Source organism: Macaca thibetana, chromosome 2 (assembly GCF_024542745.1).
Source record: "Macaca thibetana thibetana isolate TM-01 chromosome 2, ASM2454274v1, whole genome shotgun sequence".
Taxonomy (NCBI): Eukaryota; Metazoa; Chordata; class Mammalia; order Primates; family Cercopithecidae; genus Macaca; species Macaca thibetana.
In genome coordinates, this window is record NC_065579.1 from 72,129,269 (window position 1) to 72,147,964 (window position 18,696).

The 18,696-nt window shown below is 35.8% G+C and overlaps 1 protein-coding gene across 1 annotated transcript in view; it reads left to right on the forward strand.

Annotated features, from left to right (window-relative positions):
- The window catches only part of LOC126948943 (EGF-like and EMI domain-containing protein 1), a 491,125-nt gene that overhangs the window by 414,513 nt on the left and 57,916 nt on the right, over positions 1-18,696 (forward strand). The window contains exon 4 of the mRNA XM_050781377.1: positions 2,379-2,501. Within this exon, the coding sequence (XP_050637334.1) occupies positions 2,379-2,501 (123 nt within the window). The remainder of the gene's footprint in view (positions 1-2,378; positions 2,502-18,696) is intronic.

Genomic DNA, 18,696 nt, shown 5'->3' on the forward strand with positions numbered 1-18,696 from the left:
CAGGCAAATCTGTCTCATGAAACATATCTTTAAAATTCCAAATGAAGTATTAGCTAAGTGAACTCAGGCATGTATAAAAAAAGGTAGTGTATCATGACCAGGTTTATTTTAGAGATGCAAAATTCAATCCTGTTATTTATCATATTAACAGAATAAGAAAAAACATCTAATTATCTTTATAGATTCAAAAAATGTGGTAGATAAAACTTTACACCTATTTATGAATCAAATATGAAAGAAATTAGGATTAGAGAGGAACATTTATCTATATCTATCTGTATCTACCCAACAGTACCCGTCATGCCTACCTTGAACTGTTAAAAGCTCTCCTGAGATTTGAAGCAAGAAGAGGATAACCATTGCCACCACTTTTTCTTAGCATCCTATTTGAGGACCCACAAGTACAATAATGAATATTTTAGGAATTGGACAAATGGAAAAACTATTTGAACAAGCATTTCAACAAGATGTTTTCCAAATGGCCTAATAACATGAGAATGTTCTTAACCTGATTAATCACTGGGAAAATGCAAATTAGAATCACAACCTGATGCTATTACTAAACTTCCAGAACAGATCAATTAAAAAAAACCAGCGTATCCCAAATGTTGGCAAGAATGAGTAGCATCTGAACTCCACTGGTGGGAGTAAATTAGAGTAGCCTCTTAAGAAGACCATTTATCTATAAATACTAAACAGTACCTCAGACCTTTTGACCCAGCAAGTCCATTCTTAGATGTACAGCTGCTCCTCAGTATCTGCAGGGGTATGTTGGTTTCAGGACACCTGTGTATGCCAAAATCTGTGGATACTTAAGTCCTGTGTCTGGCCCTGTGGAACTCGAGTATATAAAAAGCAGGCCCTCCACATATGCAGGTTTCATATCCTGTGAATACTGTACTTTGACTCCACATTTGGTTGTGGATGCAGCACCTGCTGATATAGAGGGCCGACTGTATTTAGAAAAATCCACATATAAAGTGGACCTGTACAGTTCAAACCTGTATTATTTAAGGGTCAACTGTATTACCCAACAGAAATGCATTGGTAAGCTCATTAAAGACATCTATGAGAATGTTCATAGCAGCACTCTTCACAAAAGCCAAAAATAAGAAAACAGTTAAATGCTCATCTTCTGTGAAATGAATATTGTGGTATATTCATAGAAGGGAACAATGTACAGGAATAAGAATGTGTGATCTACAAGTGTATGCAACAAAATAGATGTATCTTCTAAACAATGCTGAATGAGAGAAGCCAGACACACTTGAATGAAAAGTTAACTTAAACAAAACAGTGAAAGTTGCATAGCAAGGGAATCAGACAAAATCAGTTACATTCAGTCAAGATGCATTGTTGCTCACTCTGCCTATTACCTGATTGGTCTTTCAGTATCAATTGTTTTCTGCTGTGATAGATCCACACTTCGGTGAGACTTTGCCTGTGCTTCTACTTTACTTCTTCTGCTGTTCCTGACCAAACTCTTCTCCTCTCCTTTCCCTGTCTCTCTCTGTCTCCCTCTGTCTCCCTCTTCCTCTTTCTCCCATTTTTCCCTGCCCCTCCATACCTCTTCCTTGTCCACTCCATCCCCTCTTCAAGCCACACTCATCTCATGAGGCAAGGACCTATCAAGTCAACTAGTCAACATGCAGAAGAGGTACCTCATTTGAGCAGAACTGTAAATCAAGCCACCTCACAGGCCGCTATCAAACTTGAAGATGGATTGGAATACTTGCCAATTGTTAACTGGATTGGATAAATACATAAAATTGAACCCTGTCTGTAAAGATGACTTATGGCCATGGGTTTAGGAGTGGTCTGTGGGCATATCCTGTATATGGACTCAACCAAATCACATTTCTGTTTAGTCCTCAACTCCAGCTACATTTTAAACTTCGGAAACCATGGAAATACCCTTTTACCTTTCTCACACTGTCCACTACAATGGCATATATATAGTGGTGAGTAATAATTATTTGAGAAGCCAATAACAACATATTTAATAGGTAAGCAGGTGGCCTAGTGTCCTGACCTTAGTTTAGTTTATCTCATTGTTCTCAATTTCATCCTCAAAAGATTGTGTGTGAAATTTCTGGGTCTGTACCATAAGCTTCCCAAATCCATAAGACTAGAAAATACCTTAGTTTATTGTTCAAAAGTAGTATTTCAGATGCCAAAATTATGACTTGTCTCTTTCTTCACATCAAAATTAGAGTGTATTCATTCTAATTAAAATGAAATATTGTTTTATTTCATTTAATCCAAGGTTAAATAATGATGTCATTCTGTGATGGTTCATTTTTAACAGAGAGCCACCAAAGTTTCTTTTTGTATGTCTAGTTACAGGAGGCTAATTCTGTTTCACTATTCACTTGCAGATGTAAATGAATGTACCATTGACAATGGTGGCTGTCAAGATCGATGCTGTAATACAGTTGGCAGTTATTACTGCAAATGTCAAGCTGACCAGAAGCTGGAGGAAGATGGCAAAGGATGTGAAGGTAACAGTTAAGACTGTCTGCTTACTGATAAGGAAAGAGAGAACGTCTATGTAATGCAAAAGAGGAGGTTTGTCTTTTATCCAGAGCCAGTTGAAGTGCCTGTGTTGAATGTTGTCGAGAGCACAGATCTTCCTCTCATGTCTAGATTACAATATTGTAACCCTAAGAACATTTCAAGTAGCTTATTATGGGAAACATGATTATACGCTGGTTTGGTTGTGTCACATTCTGATTATGGAATTTCAATCATTCATTTAAATCCCTGAGTAAAGTACATATTTTTTAAAGCATTTCATTTAATTCTAAAGTAAAAATGATACTTATAAAATACTCATATGTTGCTACAATGCAAATGGAGGGGCACAAAACTAACCACAGGAATAATATTCTTGGTATAGAATTAGCTTTTTGCACACCTCAATTTTCTGTTTCCTTTTAAAATTAATTCCTTCCTTTATTTATTTATTAATTCAGCATTTTATTCAATTGACAATCATTGAGTTCCTGCTTTGTATCAGGCATTATTCCATCCTCTGGAGATATAAAAATTAATGAGAAATAAATTATGTCCTGAAGGAGCTCACTGATTAGAAGCAAAGATTGAAACATAAGCCCAAGCCTTACAAAGTGGTGTTTTAAGGCATTACAGCATGCGGGTAAGTGCATTGGATTCAAAGACACGTGTGTTTGAGACCTAGCTCTGTCACTTATGAGTTGTGTTAACATGGGCAAGTTATTTTATTTTGCTAAGACTCTTCCTTCATTGGTAATATTTAGAATAATGGTGGTGTCTAAACCACAAAAGTTGCTGTGAGAATTAAATAAGATAATGCATCTAAAGCACTTAGCATAAAGGGTGGTGCTCAAATGATAACTATAAGTGGTACTCTCATTTATGAACTTAGTTGCTGCCTATATTGGGAATGTAATAGGGGACAGAGATTGCTTCCTTCTCTTAATTTCTGAAAGGGAACATAATAGATTAAAAGAATCACTATTACCATGCCTTATAACTGTCCTTTCTGAATTTTTTCTATCTGGCCATATTTCTAAAATGCCTGAGAATTTTATATAGTCAGGCATCTTTGTTTGTTTTAAGATGACAGTTGAAAAGCATTTATTCTAATGTTCTATTATTGATCTTAAAAAATTACATTCTTTTTTTTCCCCTTAACAAAGTTAGTTCCTGATGGTGCATATAGGAATAAGTTGGTAAGAGAAAACAAAACAAACAAAAAATATCCCCACTGAAGACACCTAAGGTTAGGGTTGTAGGTTTCATTGAGACTACCAAAGGCAAGACAAAATTGTAGGTGTGAATAGGTTGGAAAATGTGTCAGTTTCACTTTATCATTCCCTCCCAGCAGGGCTTGTGCAGGCAGCAATAGGAAGGGCTGGAGAGGCAGAAGATGTTTAAAGGCAACTATGTCTGGACCTTCCTGGGACAGGGTTCATCCCAAGAAGCATCCTCTGTTTAGAAAAGTGTAAATTCACAAAGGCAAACCCTAATTTCACCCAGGCTCTTTTTTTTCATTCAAGTGCAATAATCTCTATTCCTGAATGAAATTATTTGGCAATGGTGATCCCAGTACTGACTCAATCTCAGAAGAAGGGTTAAGGACTGCATTGTGTTCAAGGTAAAAGTGGGATGATGACCACTGAAGACAACATGGTCTGTACTATGGGAATAGTGTTTGCCATGAGCCCTCCCTTCACCTGACAGGCAACAAGCTATGTATTTCTCTTTGACTAAGTATTATTATTGCTGTATCATCATTGTCATTATTATAGATATATTTGAAGTACCTATCACAGCAATTCGCCATTGTTAGGTATAATAATTATTTTTATAATAGCTATTAGGCTAACAAGGCATGTTAGACTTTGCATCCACTAGTTCATTTACTTTCACTTATCTCCTATTTTAACTGAAGTTAGTTACTCATGGTCACTCATATAAGTGACAAGATATTTAGAGAAATGATTTCCATGGTTTCATTTTGCTGAGTCCATTTGTACAAACTGAACACAATTAAGATCAGTGTTCGTATGATAAGACATGATTCTTTCCCAGAAAATATCCCCAATCTAATTGACAGTACAAATGTGTAAATAAGTACAGTGCTGTGTAAGAAGTTATGGAACAGAGGTATTAGTGTATATAACATGAAAGGGAAGAGAGTGTAACTAATGGGCCTAGAAATAAGGAACAATAGATTTAGAATCAAGAGGATGATAATCAAGAATCCAGTGTGTGATATAATGAGGTAACATTGACTTCCTACTTGCCCAGGACTGGGGATGGTGGTATGGAGTAGAGCAGCTCACCTGCAAAGAACCTGTTCTCTCAGTCTCTTTGATGTTAGAATCATTTTTTCTTTTCATTTCCTTAAATGACTATTTGCTAGAGATGGTACTGCTAGAGATTCAGCTTGCTTGATTGTTGAACATACAGTCATCTCAGGTTTATTAATGTACATGATTAAATAAAATATAATAGAGATCATTTTGATATCCAGTGCATTCTAAAGCCATTGCAAATGAACATTCGTGTGAGTGTAGTAATGAGTCATTCATGTTTATTTACTGGCTGGTAACAGTAGAGGTCAGTTGGTTTCAAAGGCCATTTAGTTGAATGCTACAGCATTGAATTAAATAGTCATTTTAAAATGCTTTTACTTTGCATTAATATAAATTGAATTTAACTTATTTGAATTGCCTTTTAAAATATAGACACCAGCATTTTAATGGGCATTTGTTGTACTATTTAAATAAATCTAGGCTGGGCATGGTGGCTCACACCTATAATCCCAGCACTTTGGGAGGCCGGGGCAGGTGAATCACTTGAGTCCAGGAGTTCAAGGCTTCAGTGAGCTGTGATCACACCACTGCACTCAGCCTGGACAACAGAGTGAGACCCTGTCTCTAAAATAATAAATAACAAATAAATAATAAATCTAGAGTCTGCCCTTAAGTGGATGGAATTTAAACATTTATAAACAATCTTGTTAGTTAATCTTACTCTTTAACTTTTCCTCTAAAGAGGTACAAACTTGAAGGCTCTTGATTAGCTAAATTTCACTGGTATCCCCTTCTTTCAGGCATAGCACTGAATCTAAAGAATGTTTTCTGATTCACATGCAGATTGATTCTTACAAGATATAGATTAAATAAACAAACGAAGGGAAAAAATGCCTTCCACTGGATGCTGTGGGGGATATTCAAATGTGCACATAGTGTGTGTCAAGGATCCCCAAACCTTGGGCCACAGACCAGAGCTGCTCCATGGTCTGTTAGGAACTGGGCCACACAGCAGGAGGTGAGTGGCGGGTGAGTGAGCAAAGCTTCATCTGTGTTTACAGTTCCTCCCCGTCACTCACATCACCACCTGAGCTCCACTTCCTGTCAGATCAGCCATGGTATTAGGTCTCATAGAAATGCAAACCCTACTCTGAACTGCACATGCAAGGGAACTAGACTGTGTGTTCCTTACAAGAACCAATGCTTGATAATCTGTCACTGTCTCCCATCACCCCGAGATGGGACTGTCTAGTTGCAGGAAAACAAGCTCAGGGCTCCCACTGATTCTACATTATGTTGAGTTGTATAATCATTACTTATCACAATGTAATAATAATAGAAATAAAGTGCACAGTAAATGTAATGCACCTAAATCATCCTAAAACCATCCCCCTTACCCTGGTCTGTGGAAAAATTGTCTTCCACAAAACCGGTCCCCGGTGCCAAAAACATTGGAAACTACTGGTTCATACACACACGCATACACACACACACGCACATATATGTAAACATAGATCTATCTATAGATCTATATATGTGCATATTTGTATGTATATGTATATATGTTTTTCTATTGAAAGGATGTAAATTTCTTCTTTCATTTGCTAGCGTGAGTGATTATTTTTATAGATTTTCAAATATGCAACTATAATTGCATTTCAGAAAATAATCTGACTGGTATCATCATTTTATTTGCTATTAAAGTCAATTCTCTATTATTTTGTTTAGGATGTTGTATCCACAACTATGAGCGAAATAGGCCAGTACTTTTTGTTTCTCATATGTTCTTTATGGCAGTGGCTCTCAACCTTGGTGATTGTGGCCCCCAGACACACTTGTCAATGTTCAGAGACACTATCGATTTTCACAGCTGAGGGGAGGAGTAGTTGCCACTGGCATCTAGTGGATGGAGGTCAGAATGTTGCTAAACATCCCCTTCTTCTGTAATTCTGATTATACTGCTTCAGGTTTCAACCATTTAACTTTACGTTTTAGAAATCTCATTTTTCTCAAATTTGTAGATTCTTTTCTGTATGTGTGCTCATTTATATAGTTGTATTCTTTTCTTTTGCTATTTCACATATAAGCCTTCTATATTCATGTGGGGTGCTTGTGGAAGCTATAAATCTATTGTTCCTTATTTCTAGGCCCATTAGTTACACTCTCTTCCCTTTCATGTTATATACACTAATACCTCTGTTCCATAACTTCTTACAGAGCACTGTACTTATTTACACATTTATACTGTCAATTAGATTGGGGATATCTTCTGGGAAAGAACCATGTCTTATCACTTTTTCATCCGCAGCTCACAGTTGTCTAGCACATAGGGGAATTCCATAAATGCTTATTGGATGAATGAATACCCATCATCCTTTCAAACATAAATGCATACAAGCATACAGTCAATATGCCTGTTATTCATTTCCTTATCTACAGATTCTAATCATGCTGGAATTGTCACTTAAAGTTCGAGTAGTTAAACTATTTGGTTATCAGTATTAGTGTAAATATTTGCTGATGACAAGTCATTTGAAAGGGAAAATCACATTTTTCTTTTATTTCTGGGGAGCAAATCAAAGGCTTTTGGTATACTTTCAGCTTTCTAAAAAGTTTCTTCATATGACTTGTCCAAATTATTGGTGCCACAGCATAAGTAGTGTGGCTATTCAAGCTTGGTAATCCTGTGGTGTCAAATAAATTTTCTAAATGAAATGGTAACTAATGTTACTATACATTTTAATACATTAACTTACAAAGGTAGTGAACATTGTTTGGACATTTGAGATAAATTCTTCTATTTGAGAGAAATAAGTGAACATATGCTATACATTGATAAAGGCATATTGTTTAAATAATTGATTGTTAAAATATTTTAAAGTAATTTTAATGATATTTTGGGTCATTTGTTTTTTCCTAAATCGTATTGCAAATGATTTAGTGAATAAACAGAGAATATAATTCAACATGCCACTGTGGTAGAATTACAGAATATTTGAGCTTCCAAAAGGCTTCTATAGTTGGAATTCCAAGGAAATTAAATAATTTGGGCAAGCTAACAATGCTAGTTGATGAGCAAAATGACACCAGAAACCAAACCTTCTTATTTGTTATCCAGTGTCCTTTCCTTTTGATATGGTTAATGGACAGCATGAACCGGATGCAGACTAGTCTGACTGTGGGGTCACAGTGTTGTGGGGGTAGAGAGGCCCTCAACTCATAGAAGCCATGATTGTCAGAGGAGGGAAATTAAGACCCTGAGAGATTGACTGATTTCCTCCAAGTCCTAGCCAATTTATTTGTAAAGCAAAGAACAGAATCCAGTTCCCCTTTTCCCACTTGTCATTCTTCTTCATTGAAAAATCAGTCTGGTCAGTAAACATTTATTGGGTAACTATGATGTGTTCAGCACTGTGTTGGGTAATTTAAGAATGCCAGATTAGTACAAAATATGGTTATTTCTTCACAGAGTTTCAGTATCATTAAGCATCCTGAATATAAAATGATTATGTGATATTTTACATGAAAGTCAAGTAATTATATTATATCCTTTGAGACTTCACTCAGGCTAGCTCTTTGCCTCCAAGCAGCATGGTATCTAAACCAGCTAGTTGTTTACCCTAGTATTAGAGATCTCTAAGGGAGGACGTCTGTTTAATAACTCTTGTGATCAGGAAAGTGTTCCTTATGTGTAACCTATATTGCTCCTGTTTAAGTTTGAGCCTGTGTGTTTTATTTTCTTCTTAGTTCAGAGACACTTAAATAATCAGTAATTCTCCCCACACTTACAGCACACTAATGTATAGTTGTTCAACTTAGTAAAAACATGTATTGTGCCAAATATAGTCCGTTGGCACTTGAAGAATAAAATATGATATATGTATGTGTATATATATACAAGTGTGTATAGATATGTATATATATATACATGCATATTTATTTTGAGTTTATTAAGAAAACTTGAAATCATTATGAAGAATTTTTCTACTTCTGCATGTTGCTTCTCTTAATAGTCACTTATAAAGGAACTCTGGACCTCTTTCTATTGTTGTTATGGAGCATGCAAAGTAATAGCAATTACCTGGCCTCCAAGAGCTAGCCAACTATTGGAGTAGTCAACTATTAGAATTGCCAACTATTGAAATTTATACAGATGAAGAATAATTTGGAAAAAATCCAATATAGTCTATCCACATATACTAAAGATTGTCCATTTTGAATCTATAGAAACACATTTACAATACAGAATAATTACATTTAAAAGACTTGAACCACTTAAAATGTGGGGGATTTATCTACTTGATTCATAATTGTATGCAGAGTTTTTTTTTCTTATTATTCACCAAGCATGTATCAGACCCTTACAGTGTGCTCTATGTCAAACAAAGAGCACACATTTTCCGTTCAAATATTGACTCTAACATTTACTAGCTGTGAGACTTAGAGCAAGTTATTTAATATCTATGAGCTTTCCCTTCATCTATAAAACCAGAATAATAATGCTTAGCCTTATATAAGTTGAAAGATAAGATGTAGTTTGAAAGCATGTCGATGGTAGGAAAACATTCTTTCCCTTGTTTTGTGCTCACCTAAACAGGGATTGTTTATTAGTGACGTTCCTGACCTCTGTCTGCACCCTACATCTCCCACTGCCTTCTTCCCAAGAGAAGAGGAGTGAAAATACCTCACTGCTGAGTTTGGGGGAATAAATTGGTCTGTTGAGTTTAGCTCACATTCATATTTTCTCTTTGGGGCCTGCAAATGCCTGCAAAAAGTGACCATTCTGGTCTGCTGCTCTGCTTAAATATAAGTTTCACCAGGCCAGGACCCCACATGAGGAAGACAGGTTTTCCATCTACACCTGGGACCAGGTGGGAGAGTTTGTCTAATTCTGTATGCATTTTTAGGAAGCCCATTGTTGCTGCACCCTTACATTCTATTATCCAGTTTTAATTTTAACAAAACTAAAATGGATATTTTGTCTCCATATGCCTATTTTGAATTAGATCTCAATTAATTCAAAATTCAGGCTGGCAACATGAATTTGTTATTGTATCCCCTCAAAATAGTAACACTTTATATTTGCGTAATGCTTAGGAAATGTTATTTCTCTCCAGTTTTTTTTTTTTATTTCCTCCTATGCTATTTGTTGTTGAAGATTTTTAAAAAATGTGCAATATTATCTTTTTCTCTCTCAGGAGTTTCCAGTTCAATAAAGGAGATTAGATGGATACACAAACAGCTATAGCGTAAGATAGCAGGAGTAAATATAAGGCAGGCACAAACAAAGTGCTATGAGAATTAAGAGGAGAAAAAGATAACCCACTGGGTTATCTTAATCAAAATGGGCTGAAAGGAACCGGGACAGACACTGATCACTTAGCCCTGGGACTGAACAACCAACCTTCCATTTCTTTAATTTCCTTAATAAAATTCCCTAGTGGAGTTCTGCCCAGTATGACTTGTTCTGCTGTCTCTTGTGTCTCCTGATTGACGCTGAAAGGCATCTCGGATTTTAACAACAAAGCTACTACTGCTGTTTCCAAGACATTGCTTGCAGAAATTTCTAAGAGAATTCTTAAATTTATGTGTCTTTTAGACTAGAGTGAAAACACATATAATTCAAATCTGAAACTCTGTTATGAAAATGGAAATCAGCTTTATTTATATTTAAGCCAATCTTTTAAATAAAGTCCACCATTTCTCCCCCAATAATTTTGAGTAATCGCTTCAATACCTCTGCTTTCAGCTAACACTTAACTATAGTCAACAGAGTATCTAGAAGTGAGAGGAGCTGGAAGAGACTATAGCTGATACAGATTCCCCAAGATGAGCTGGCTCACTTAGCAGATTTCATTAGGGACGTGCAGATTTATGACAGTTATGGCTTTTACAGGTAGTGCCAAAAGAGGCAGACAAGAAAAAAAATTAGGTCTTAGAAGTCTGTGGCTGACATGCAAGACATCGAAAGGCTTCTTATTGCCTCAGCAGCCCATGCCACTCTTATTACAAAAACAATGAAGCAGAAGCAGCCAATCAGGGCAAATGGCTGTGTGAAGGTGTCTGAATGTGGTGAGCAGCAAGATACCTCTGTACCAAAATTTGGCTCATGGTCCTTAAATTTTACTGTAAATTAGGAAGCATAAAGTATTTTATATTCTGAAGAATAAAACTTTTAGTTTCATTCACAATTATTTTTTAGTTTCTCTGTTTAGGAGTCTTAAAAATGAGCCGATATTTTTAAAAGATTGTATTATTATATTTATTTCCCAGAAATATTTTCCAATGGATGTATCCTGTCTTGAATTCTTCAGATGTGTGTTTACCTTCTAGGTATTTTTTTAATTATAAAATCATACCCGCCAAAAGATCAGTGTGATCCTGTATTCCAAAGTATGATCTTTTTAGGCTTCTGAAATGTAGAGGGTTGGTTCCTGCCCTTACAAGATCCATCTTTCTTTCTATTACTATCATAAAAGTAGTTATGGATGAATGACTTTTTAATTTTCTTACTATAATAAATTCCTTCATCAATTTTTAAGTAATGGAGACTTATTTTTCTTGCAATAAGGACTTATTAAGGGAGCCTATGAATACATATGTATGATTTTTAAGCAGGAAATAAGTCAGTTAAAATTGATTTGTTATTTTGCTGCTATTGACTTTCATATGTTTGTATTTTTAATGGCCTTCTGATGACCAGTCACCCTCAGCATATGATATCATAGAAAGAAATGAAGCTACTCATTTCTGAAAAAAAAAAAAATTACTGTAGTTCATAAATTCAAGTTAATTTTCTGTTTTTATTATTAATTCCAATTCTTAGTTTGTTAACAGGCCAGGTCTGTACTTCCTTGAATTTAATTTAGATCATAATAAAAGGATATCACTCATTTTGTTTGTCCCAATGGATGCAATTTGATGCGTATATTCTACATGTATTACTGGTAAACCCAACCTTCTGAGAGTAGGCATATTTATTTGTATTTTTGCTTTATATCTTCTCTATGAGTATCTCATTGGTCAAAGTATATTCCTAAGAATAGTAATATTGTAAACATACAGAATTCTTTATGCTATTACAAATACAAATGTCTTATATTTTACATTTCCTATAAATAGGAAAGATATATGAAAAGAATCTGGAGAATTTTTCTAAAAAGTGTCGTTCTCATTTTAGTAAGGGAGATAGCAGGTCTCTGACATTGTATGAAATCACAGCCTTTTGTGATTATTTATCAAAATACACAGAGTAATTGATTATAAATTAATTATTGTCATTCAAACATGATTTTTTAAGTCTATCTCGCAGAATGAGAAAGGCAGTTGATGTTGTATAAAACCATTTGAAAACACTCAAGTAATAGAACCCCTGAAGGGCACTGCATACTGTAGGAGGTCATTGCTGGCTAGGAACACACATAGGAAGGGAACAGGTGTTAGCTTTGCTTGGTCTCAGACTGGCACTGGGTCCTAGTGGCTCCCATTTCAGGGTTGGGAGAAGAGCAGAACTAAGATGCCCTAGGTTTCTCTGTCTGTGTGGGCATGAGAGGTCTGGGAGAAGGGCAGGAGAGAGGAGAGACAAGAATAATCATGTAAAGGAATGCATTATATACTTTATGCTGTATCAAACACATGTTTCTAAGTTATCAAGTTCTCTAGTTCTGACAAGCTTACTGAAGTGGGACACTTCAAATCTTATAGCAGTCTCAGCAATAGCATAAACCATCCAGATGAGATGTGCAAACAAAATGTCTTTTCTCTGCTTCATGTATATTTAATAATTTTTTAGCATAACTAAGATGACCCCTGTGGTAATCCATCAAAAAATGTAGACAAGAGTAAGAAAAAAATTGTTTATAAATTGCTTTTCACTGGTGAGAAAATAAGTTGATTTAAAATCATCTGTTGTATAGCTTTGAACAAGTGAACTGGAAGCTTCTATATTGAAATCTTTGATCTATTTATTTTTGTATTTATTTTAAAATATATTTATATCTATATTTTTCTGCATTCAAATGTTTTGTAATTAAATTTTCTGTATAACTATATAACATATTTATATTTATTTTTAAATATATTTATTTTATTTTTATTTTTCTGTATTTAAATCACTCGATCTATTTACTTTTATATCACTTATTTTATTTTAAGTAATCATCACATTTTGGTGGCCTGACTGAGCTTTGGAAAACAAATTAAAACTGCAGCTAGGAAAATTAGGTTAATTATAATTCATTAGATGCTGTCTTTATTATAAGTGAATTGATTTAATCCCTATTAAAAAAAAAAAAACTCTAAAACATGAGAAAGCAAAATAACTGTGTAAAAGTTTAGTGTACTCAACAATTAGAAGATACTACAGTTCAGTCCTTAATGTGCATATGAATCACCTTAGATCTTGTTAAAATGCAGATTCTGATTCAGCAGGTGTGGGATCAACCTGAGAATCTGCATTTCTAGCAGGCTCCTGGGATCTGCAATGATGCTGATCCAGCGGCCATTCTGGGTAAAAGGGCTTTTGTCAGCTCATTCTTGCAAAGTGTCAGATAATTATTAAGCATTTGCTAATTATAATACAGCCATAGAGAAGGGATACAAATGTGGTGCCTGCAATTCTGAAATTTTAAGCAACCAGTTTGTTGAGATAAAATTCACAGCCCATACATTGCATCCATTTAAATTGTAAAATTCAAAATTTTCAATATATTCACAAATACATGCAATCATTACTACAGTAGATTTTAGAAAATTTTTATCATGTCAAAAAGAATCCCTATACATTTTAGGATCACTTCCCTCCACTCCCATCACTCCCATAGCCCTAAGCAACCACAAATTCACTCTTTGTCTCTATAGAGTTCTCTATTTTGAACTTTTATATAAATGGAATTTTATAATATGCAATGTTTTGTGACTGGCTTCTTTCACTTAGCATAATGTTTTTAAGGTTCATCCATGTTGTATCAGTACTTCATTCCTTTTTGTGGACAAATAATATTTCATTATATAGACAAACCACTTTCTGTTTATCCATTTGTCAGTTGATGGACATTTGGGTTGTCTCCACCTTTTGGCTATTATGGCTAATGCTACTGTAAACATTCACGTGCAAGTTTTGTGTGTAGATAAGTTTTATTTCTCTTGGGTGTATACCTAAGAGTTGAATTGCTGGATTATATGGTAACCATACCTTTAATTGTTCTGAAGCTTTTAATTTAGATACATAGAAAGATTTTAATACATAAATATTAATATGTGTATGCATATAAACACACTGTATCCAGCAATTGCCTTCATAAAAAAGAGTCCATGATCAAATAAAATTATTTGATCATGGAGAGCACTACATGCTAAAGCTCTCTTAAAACAAATCAGGCAAAAGGGGAACCGTTTCACTTTGTTTAACACAGGGTTCCAGGTTCCAAACATGTTTTTCAAACGTGTTTGGAAATCTTTGAAAAGTAAAATGTTTAAAACTCAAGGATTTCGTATTTAGTAGAGAGCATTTTGAGAAATTGCCTAATTGTATATTCTGGAAATAGAAAATTTATTGGATAGGGTAGAGAGGATATTCAGGGAACTAGTGGATGACTTATTGGGGCTAGACAGAGGATAGCTTCAACTCAATAGGTAAATCCCATAGGTAAGTGGATAGGAATGTGGTTTCTGATGGAGGATATCTGAGTAGAGGAATGATAGGGTGGTAATTTGATTTCTGAAAGTTGTTCTGGGCATGATTCACATGATGTTTCAGAAAGACAAAAAGACATGGAAATGGCAGGGATACCATTTATGGTCCAGTGAAATTGCCTAGCTGTTAATATCCATAAGTTGTATAAAGAGGGAAGAATCAATTAATTCTGATGACACAATGGACCCAAGGGAAAGGAGACATATCAAAGTCTCTTTAAGTAAGATGATGAATAATAATAAATCAATTATCGATAGCAAAAATGGCAAATGCAGTGTGATAGAATAAGTGCCTCTTTAAAAGCGCTAAACAGAAATACCACATTCCAACCAGATGTATCTATACGAAATTTTCTAACATTATAGAAAAATGATTATATAAAAATGATGAAGACATATTTATTCATGCCTTTTTATTTGAAAATTAGTACTTGATTTCTGTGTGTGCCCTGCCATAAGTTTTGATGGTGCCATCTGGCAGAGCCTGCTTATTATCTTCATTATGAACCTACACTTCCTTTTTATGCTTGTTTCTATTTCCCATTAAATCAAAAGTTATGTCAATTTCAAATTTATGAGAAGTAAGTATAAAGATGGAAACTTCCCCTCAATATTATTATTAATTATGCTTTTGGAGCATAATATTTAGCACTGCTCAAATCTGGTTGTAAATAAGTTCTTTCATTGATGAGATGACCTGTCTTTACTTTTTCTCCTGTTACTGTATTTACTGTTTCCCTTTTGTTGGATGTCATTGGAAAATGAAGTTGCCAGATGGTTTGCAAAGAGAAGTGAGCAACAACTTCTCTTATTTTAAAAATAAGTTTCTTTATATACAAATAAGGAAGCAAGCAAACAGAAAAGAATGTTTGCTTAAAAAAAAAGAAAGAGGCCGGGCGCGGTGGCTCAAGCCTGTAATCCCAGCACTTTGGGAGGCCAAGACGGGCAGATCACAAGGTCAGGAGATCGAGACCATCCTGGCTAACACGGTGAAACCCCGTCTCTACTAAAAAAACACAAAAAACTAGCCGGGCGAGGTGGCGGGCACCTGTAGTCCCAGCTACTCGGGAGGCTGAGGCAGGAGAATGGCCTAAACCCGGGAGACGGAGCTTGCAGTGAGCTGAGATCCGGCCACTGCACTCCAGCCTGGGCAACAGAGCGAGACTCCGCCTCAAAAAAAAAAAAAAAAAAGAAAGAAAGAAAAAATTTGCTTAAAAGATACACAGAGACATACTCAGAATCTCCGAGTGTTAGTTAGATGCTTCTGTTTTTGTCAGGATGAATATGCCATATATGGGTAATAGTTCCTAAATTAGGTAAAAATAGGGATCTCGAGGAGCCACACATTCTCAGCATAACACACAGCATGAAGACAGCCCCCTGGCCAGCCTTTTTCCTTCAGTTAAAGCTATTCAAGTCTTCATTTTTACAAGTAGTACTCTCTGTTATCAAACCAGATTCACTCTTTTTGTCCACATGACTTTAGGCACTATGAAGATCACTAATGTAGGCATTATGAAACCTTAGTGATTTCAGATTCACCGCCATCTCTATAACCCAGAATATATCTCTTCCCTTCTCTGGGCCTTAACTTACTCATCTATAAAATGAGACATTAGGAATGGAACATCTTCAAAGTCTCTTTCAGGTTGTAAATGCCATAATTCACAAGCATAAATCTACAATTTTAAGTGTAATTAAAAAGCTGGAATTCTGTGCAAGAGGCCAGGAAAAGATTTTTAGAGGTTATAATGACCACATAAAAACTACTTTTCTGAACCTTATAGCTAACACAGAGAACCTATGGTATCTAGTAAGATACGAGATTATATCAAATTAGAGGCTAGAAGAGAGCAAAGCAAAAGCAGCAATTAAACTTTATCACACATTACAGCAGCCGTGGATTCTACTTGGCTTTTTAGGCACAGCTTTAAGGTAACCTTGTTTTCCATTTGGCTTTCTTTGTTTCTGTGTCTCTTTCAAAAACATTTCTTAGATTTCCCCAGTTGTATCCCAGTGTTAGACACCTACCTTGTATTCAATATTTTCATGTTGAGCTTATTGTCATCAATTATCCACATCAGCAGTCAGTTTAGAGCAGATTTTAGACAAGAAAATAAAACATGTGTTTTCTCAAATAATTCTTTGATTTCCTCGTTTTTTGATTGAGAGGAATAGCTTCAGTCTCCAACACTTCTACAAAAAATATATTCACATATTAATTTAAAGTGCTAGTTACAGGCTGGGTGCAGTGACTCACACCTATAATCCCAACACTTTGGAGGCCGAGGTGGGTGGATCACCTGATCAGGAGTTCGAGGCCAGTCTGACCAACATGATGAAACCTTATCTCTACTAAAAATACAAAAAAAAAAAAAAAAAAAAGACAAGTTAGCTGGGCATGGTGGTGGGTGCCTGTAATCCCAGCTACTCTGGAGGCTGAGGCAGGAGAATCGTTTGAACCAGCAGGCAGAGGTTGCAGTGAGCCGAGATCACACAATTGCACTCCAGCCTGGGTAACAAGAGTGAAATTCCGTCTCGAAAATAAATAAATAAATAAATGAACAATAAAGTGCAAGTTAGGTTCTTTTTTGCCCAATAAAATGGTTTGCATTTGCTGTGCTGGTTCTCAGAAAATAAATTTTAAATTATAAAAATTTATATGATTTTGTATGATATATTTTTATTTAACAGAAGTGCTTATACAAATTTTATCCTTGTGTTTCTATATATACTTCACACATACTCTGATAATTAAGTTCATAGTTATAGATTATTAAGCTTATCAGAACTGAGAGGTAGCAATTATAGTTTTAAGGGATTGGTGCTTTTAAAAATGTTGTACTTCATAGGTCTTTTCTAATGTGTATGTGATACTGGCCTAAGTGAGGGAGCCAGTGGGCTAAGCTCAAGAATTTGGAGAAAGAAAGAAAATTAGATGTCCTTTAAAATTCAACACAAAATCAAGTCGAGAAAAATAAGGAGAATTAATTCTGTTCTCAGAGAGGCTTAAAGAGCCTGACTATAATCTGATGCTATTCATAGAGCTTAAGAAAAATCCTGGCAATCAAGTGTGGTCAGATACAGAGATGCACAAAGAGAAAAACCCATCCAAGAATGCCCAGGAAAGATGAAGCCTTAACCAACAGACTTTGAGAATCCCTGTCCTATGTGCAAATGAATATGTTAGGCTAATTTATCCCATTAAACAGCAAGTTTCATCTCTTTGATTCCATTTGTTAGATCTCTGTGATAGCTTATATTATAGTTCCTGTATCAGTCTGGGTCCAATCAGGAGAGTAAGAAACTGCACAGTAATTTGAACATGGGAAGTTTAATATAAATAATTAACTATAACAGGAGGTTGGAGTAATAGGGAATTGGCCTATAAGAAATAAAGAGAATGCTAAAAAATACAGGATTTCAACTACTACCTTCTAGGGGTGAACTGATTGCATTTCACCCAAAGAAGAGACTCCCCCAGGGCTGAGATCCAGACCTAGTTGGAAAGAGTGCAACCACGGTTAACTGAATGGCAGAGAGGTCACTGTGTTGCCACACCAGCAGAACTTGGAATTCTGGCTTCTGGAACTTACCAGCAATCTACAGTCTAGGGTGTGGGAGAAAACTGTTCAAGGTAAGTTATCTTTTGCCCAAGGGGAGAGTCAGGGGAAGTTGCTGGTCATTGGATGCTGCTGGCCACCGGTGACTGCACAAGTCAGCTGTTAAAGAAACTACATGTGCTGCAAGAGCCTGGCACCAGAGAAACTGCCGCGTTGTAGAAGATGGGATTGAAGAAGCTACGCGCAAAGTAGCAACCTAGCTGTAAACCCTAGAAGCCACCACACTGCCAGCGAATAATGCTGGAGAAAGGGCTTGCATTTCGAAGGCTAGGTGCTGGGAAAGTTGGACACATTGAGAAAACCAGTTGCTGGAGAAGATGTCTGAACTATGGGAGCCAGACATTGAAAAGGCTACACAGGCTCCAAGAGCCAGACTGGAGAAGTCATCTGCGTTAGGGGAGTCAGGAACAAGAGAAGCTACATCAGGAACCTGTCTAGAAAAGCACACTGGAGCCAGGAAGGATGATGACGTACTCTACAATGTCTTTCCATTGCCCTCTACTGGCAAGTTTTAACATAGTGCCTACTGACAAAGGGAAATTAAAGGGCCCAGATCCACTTTCACAGTGAAGGGCAAA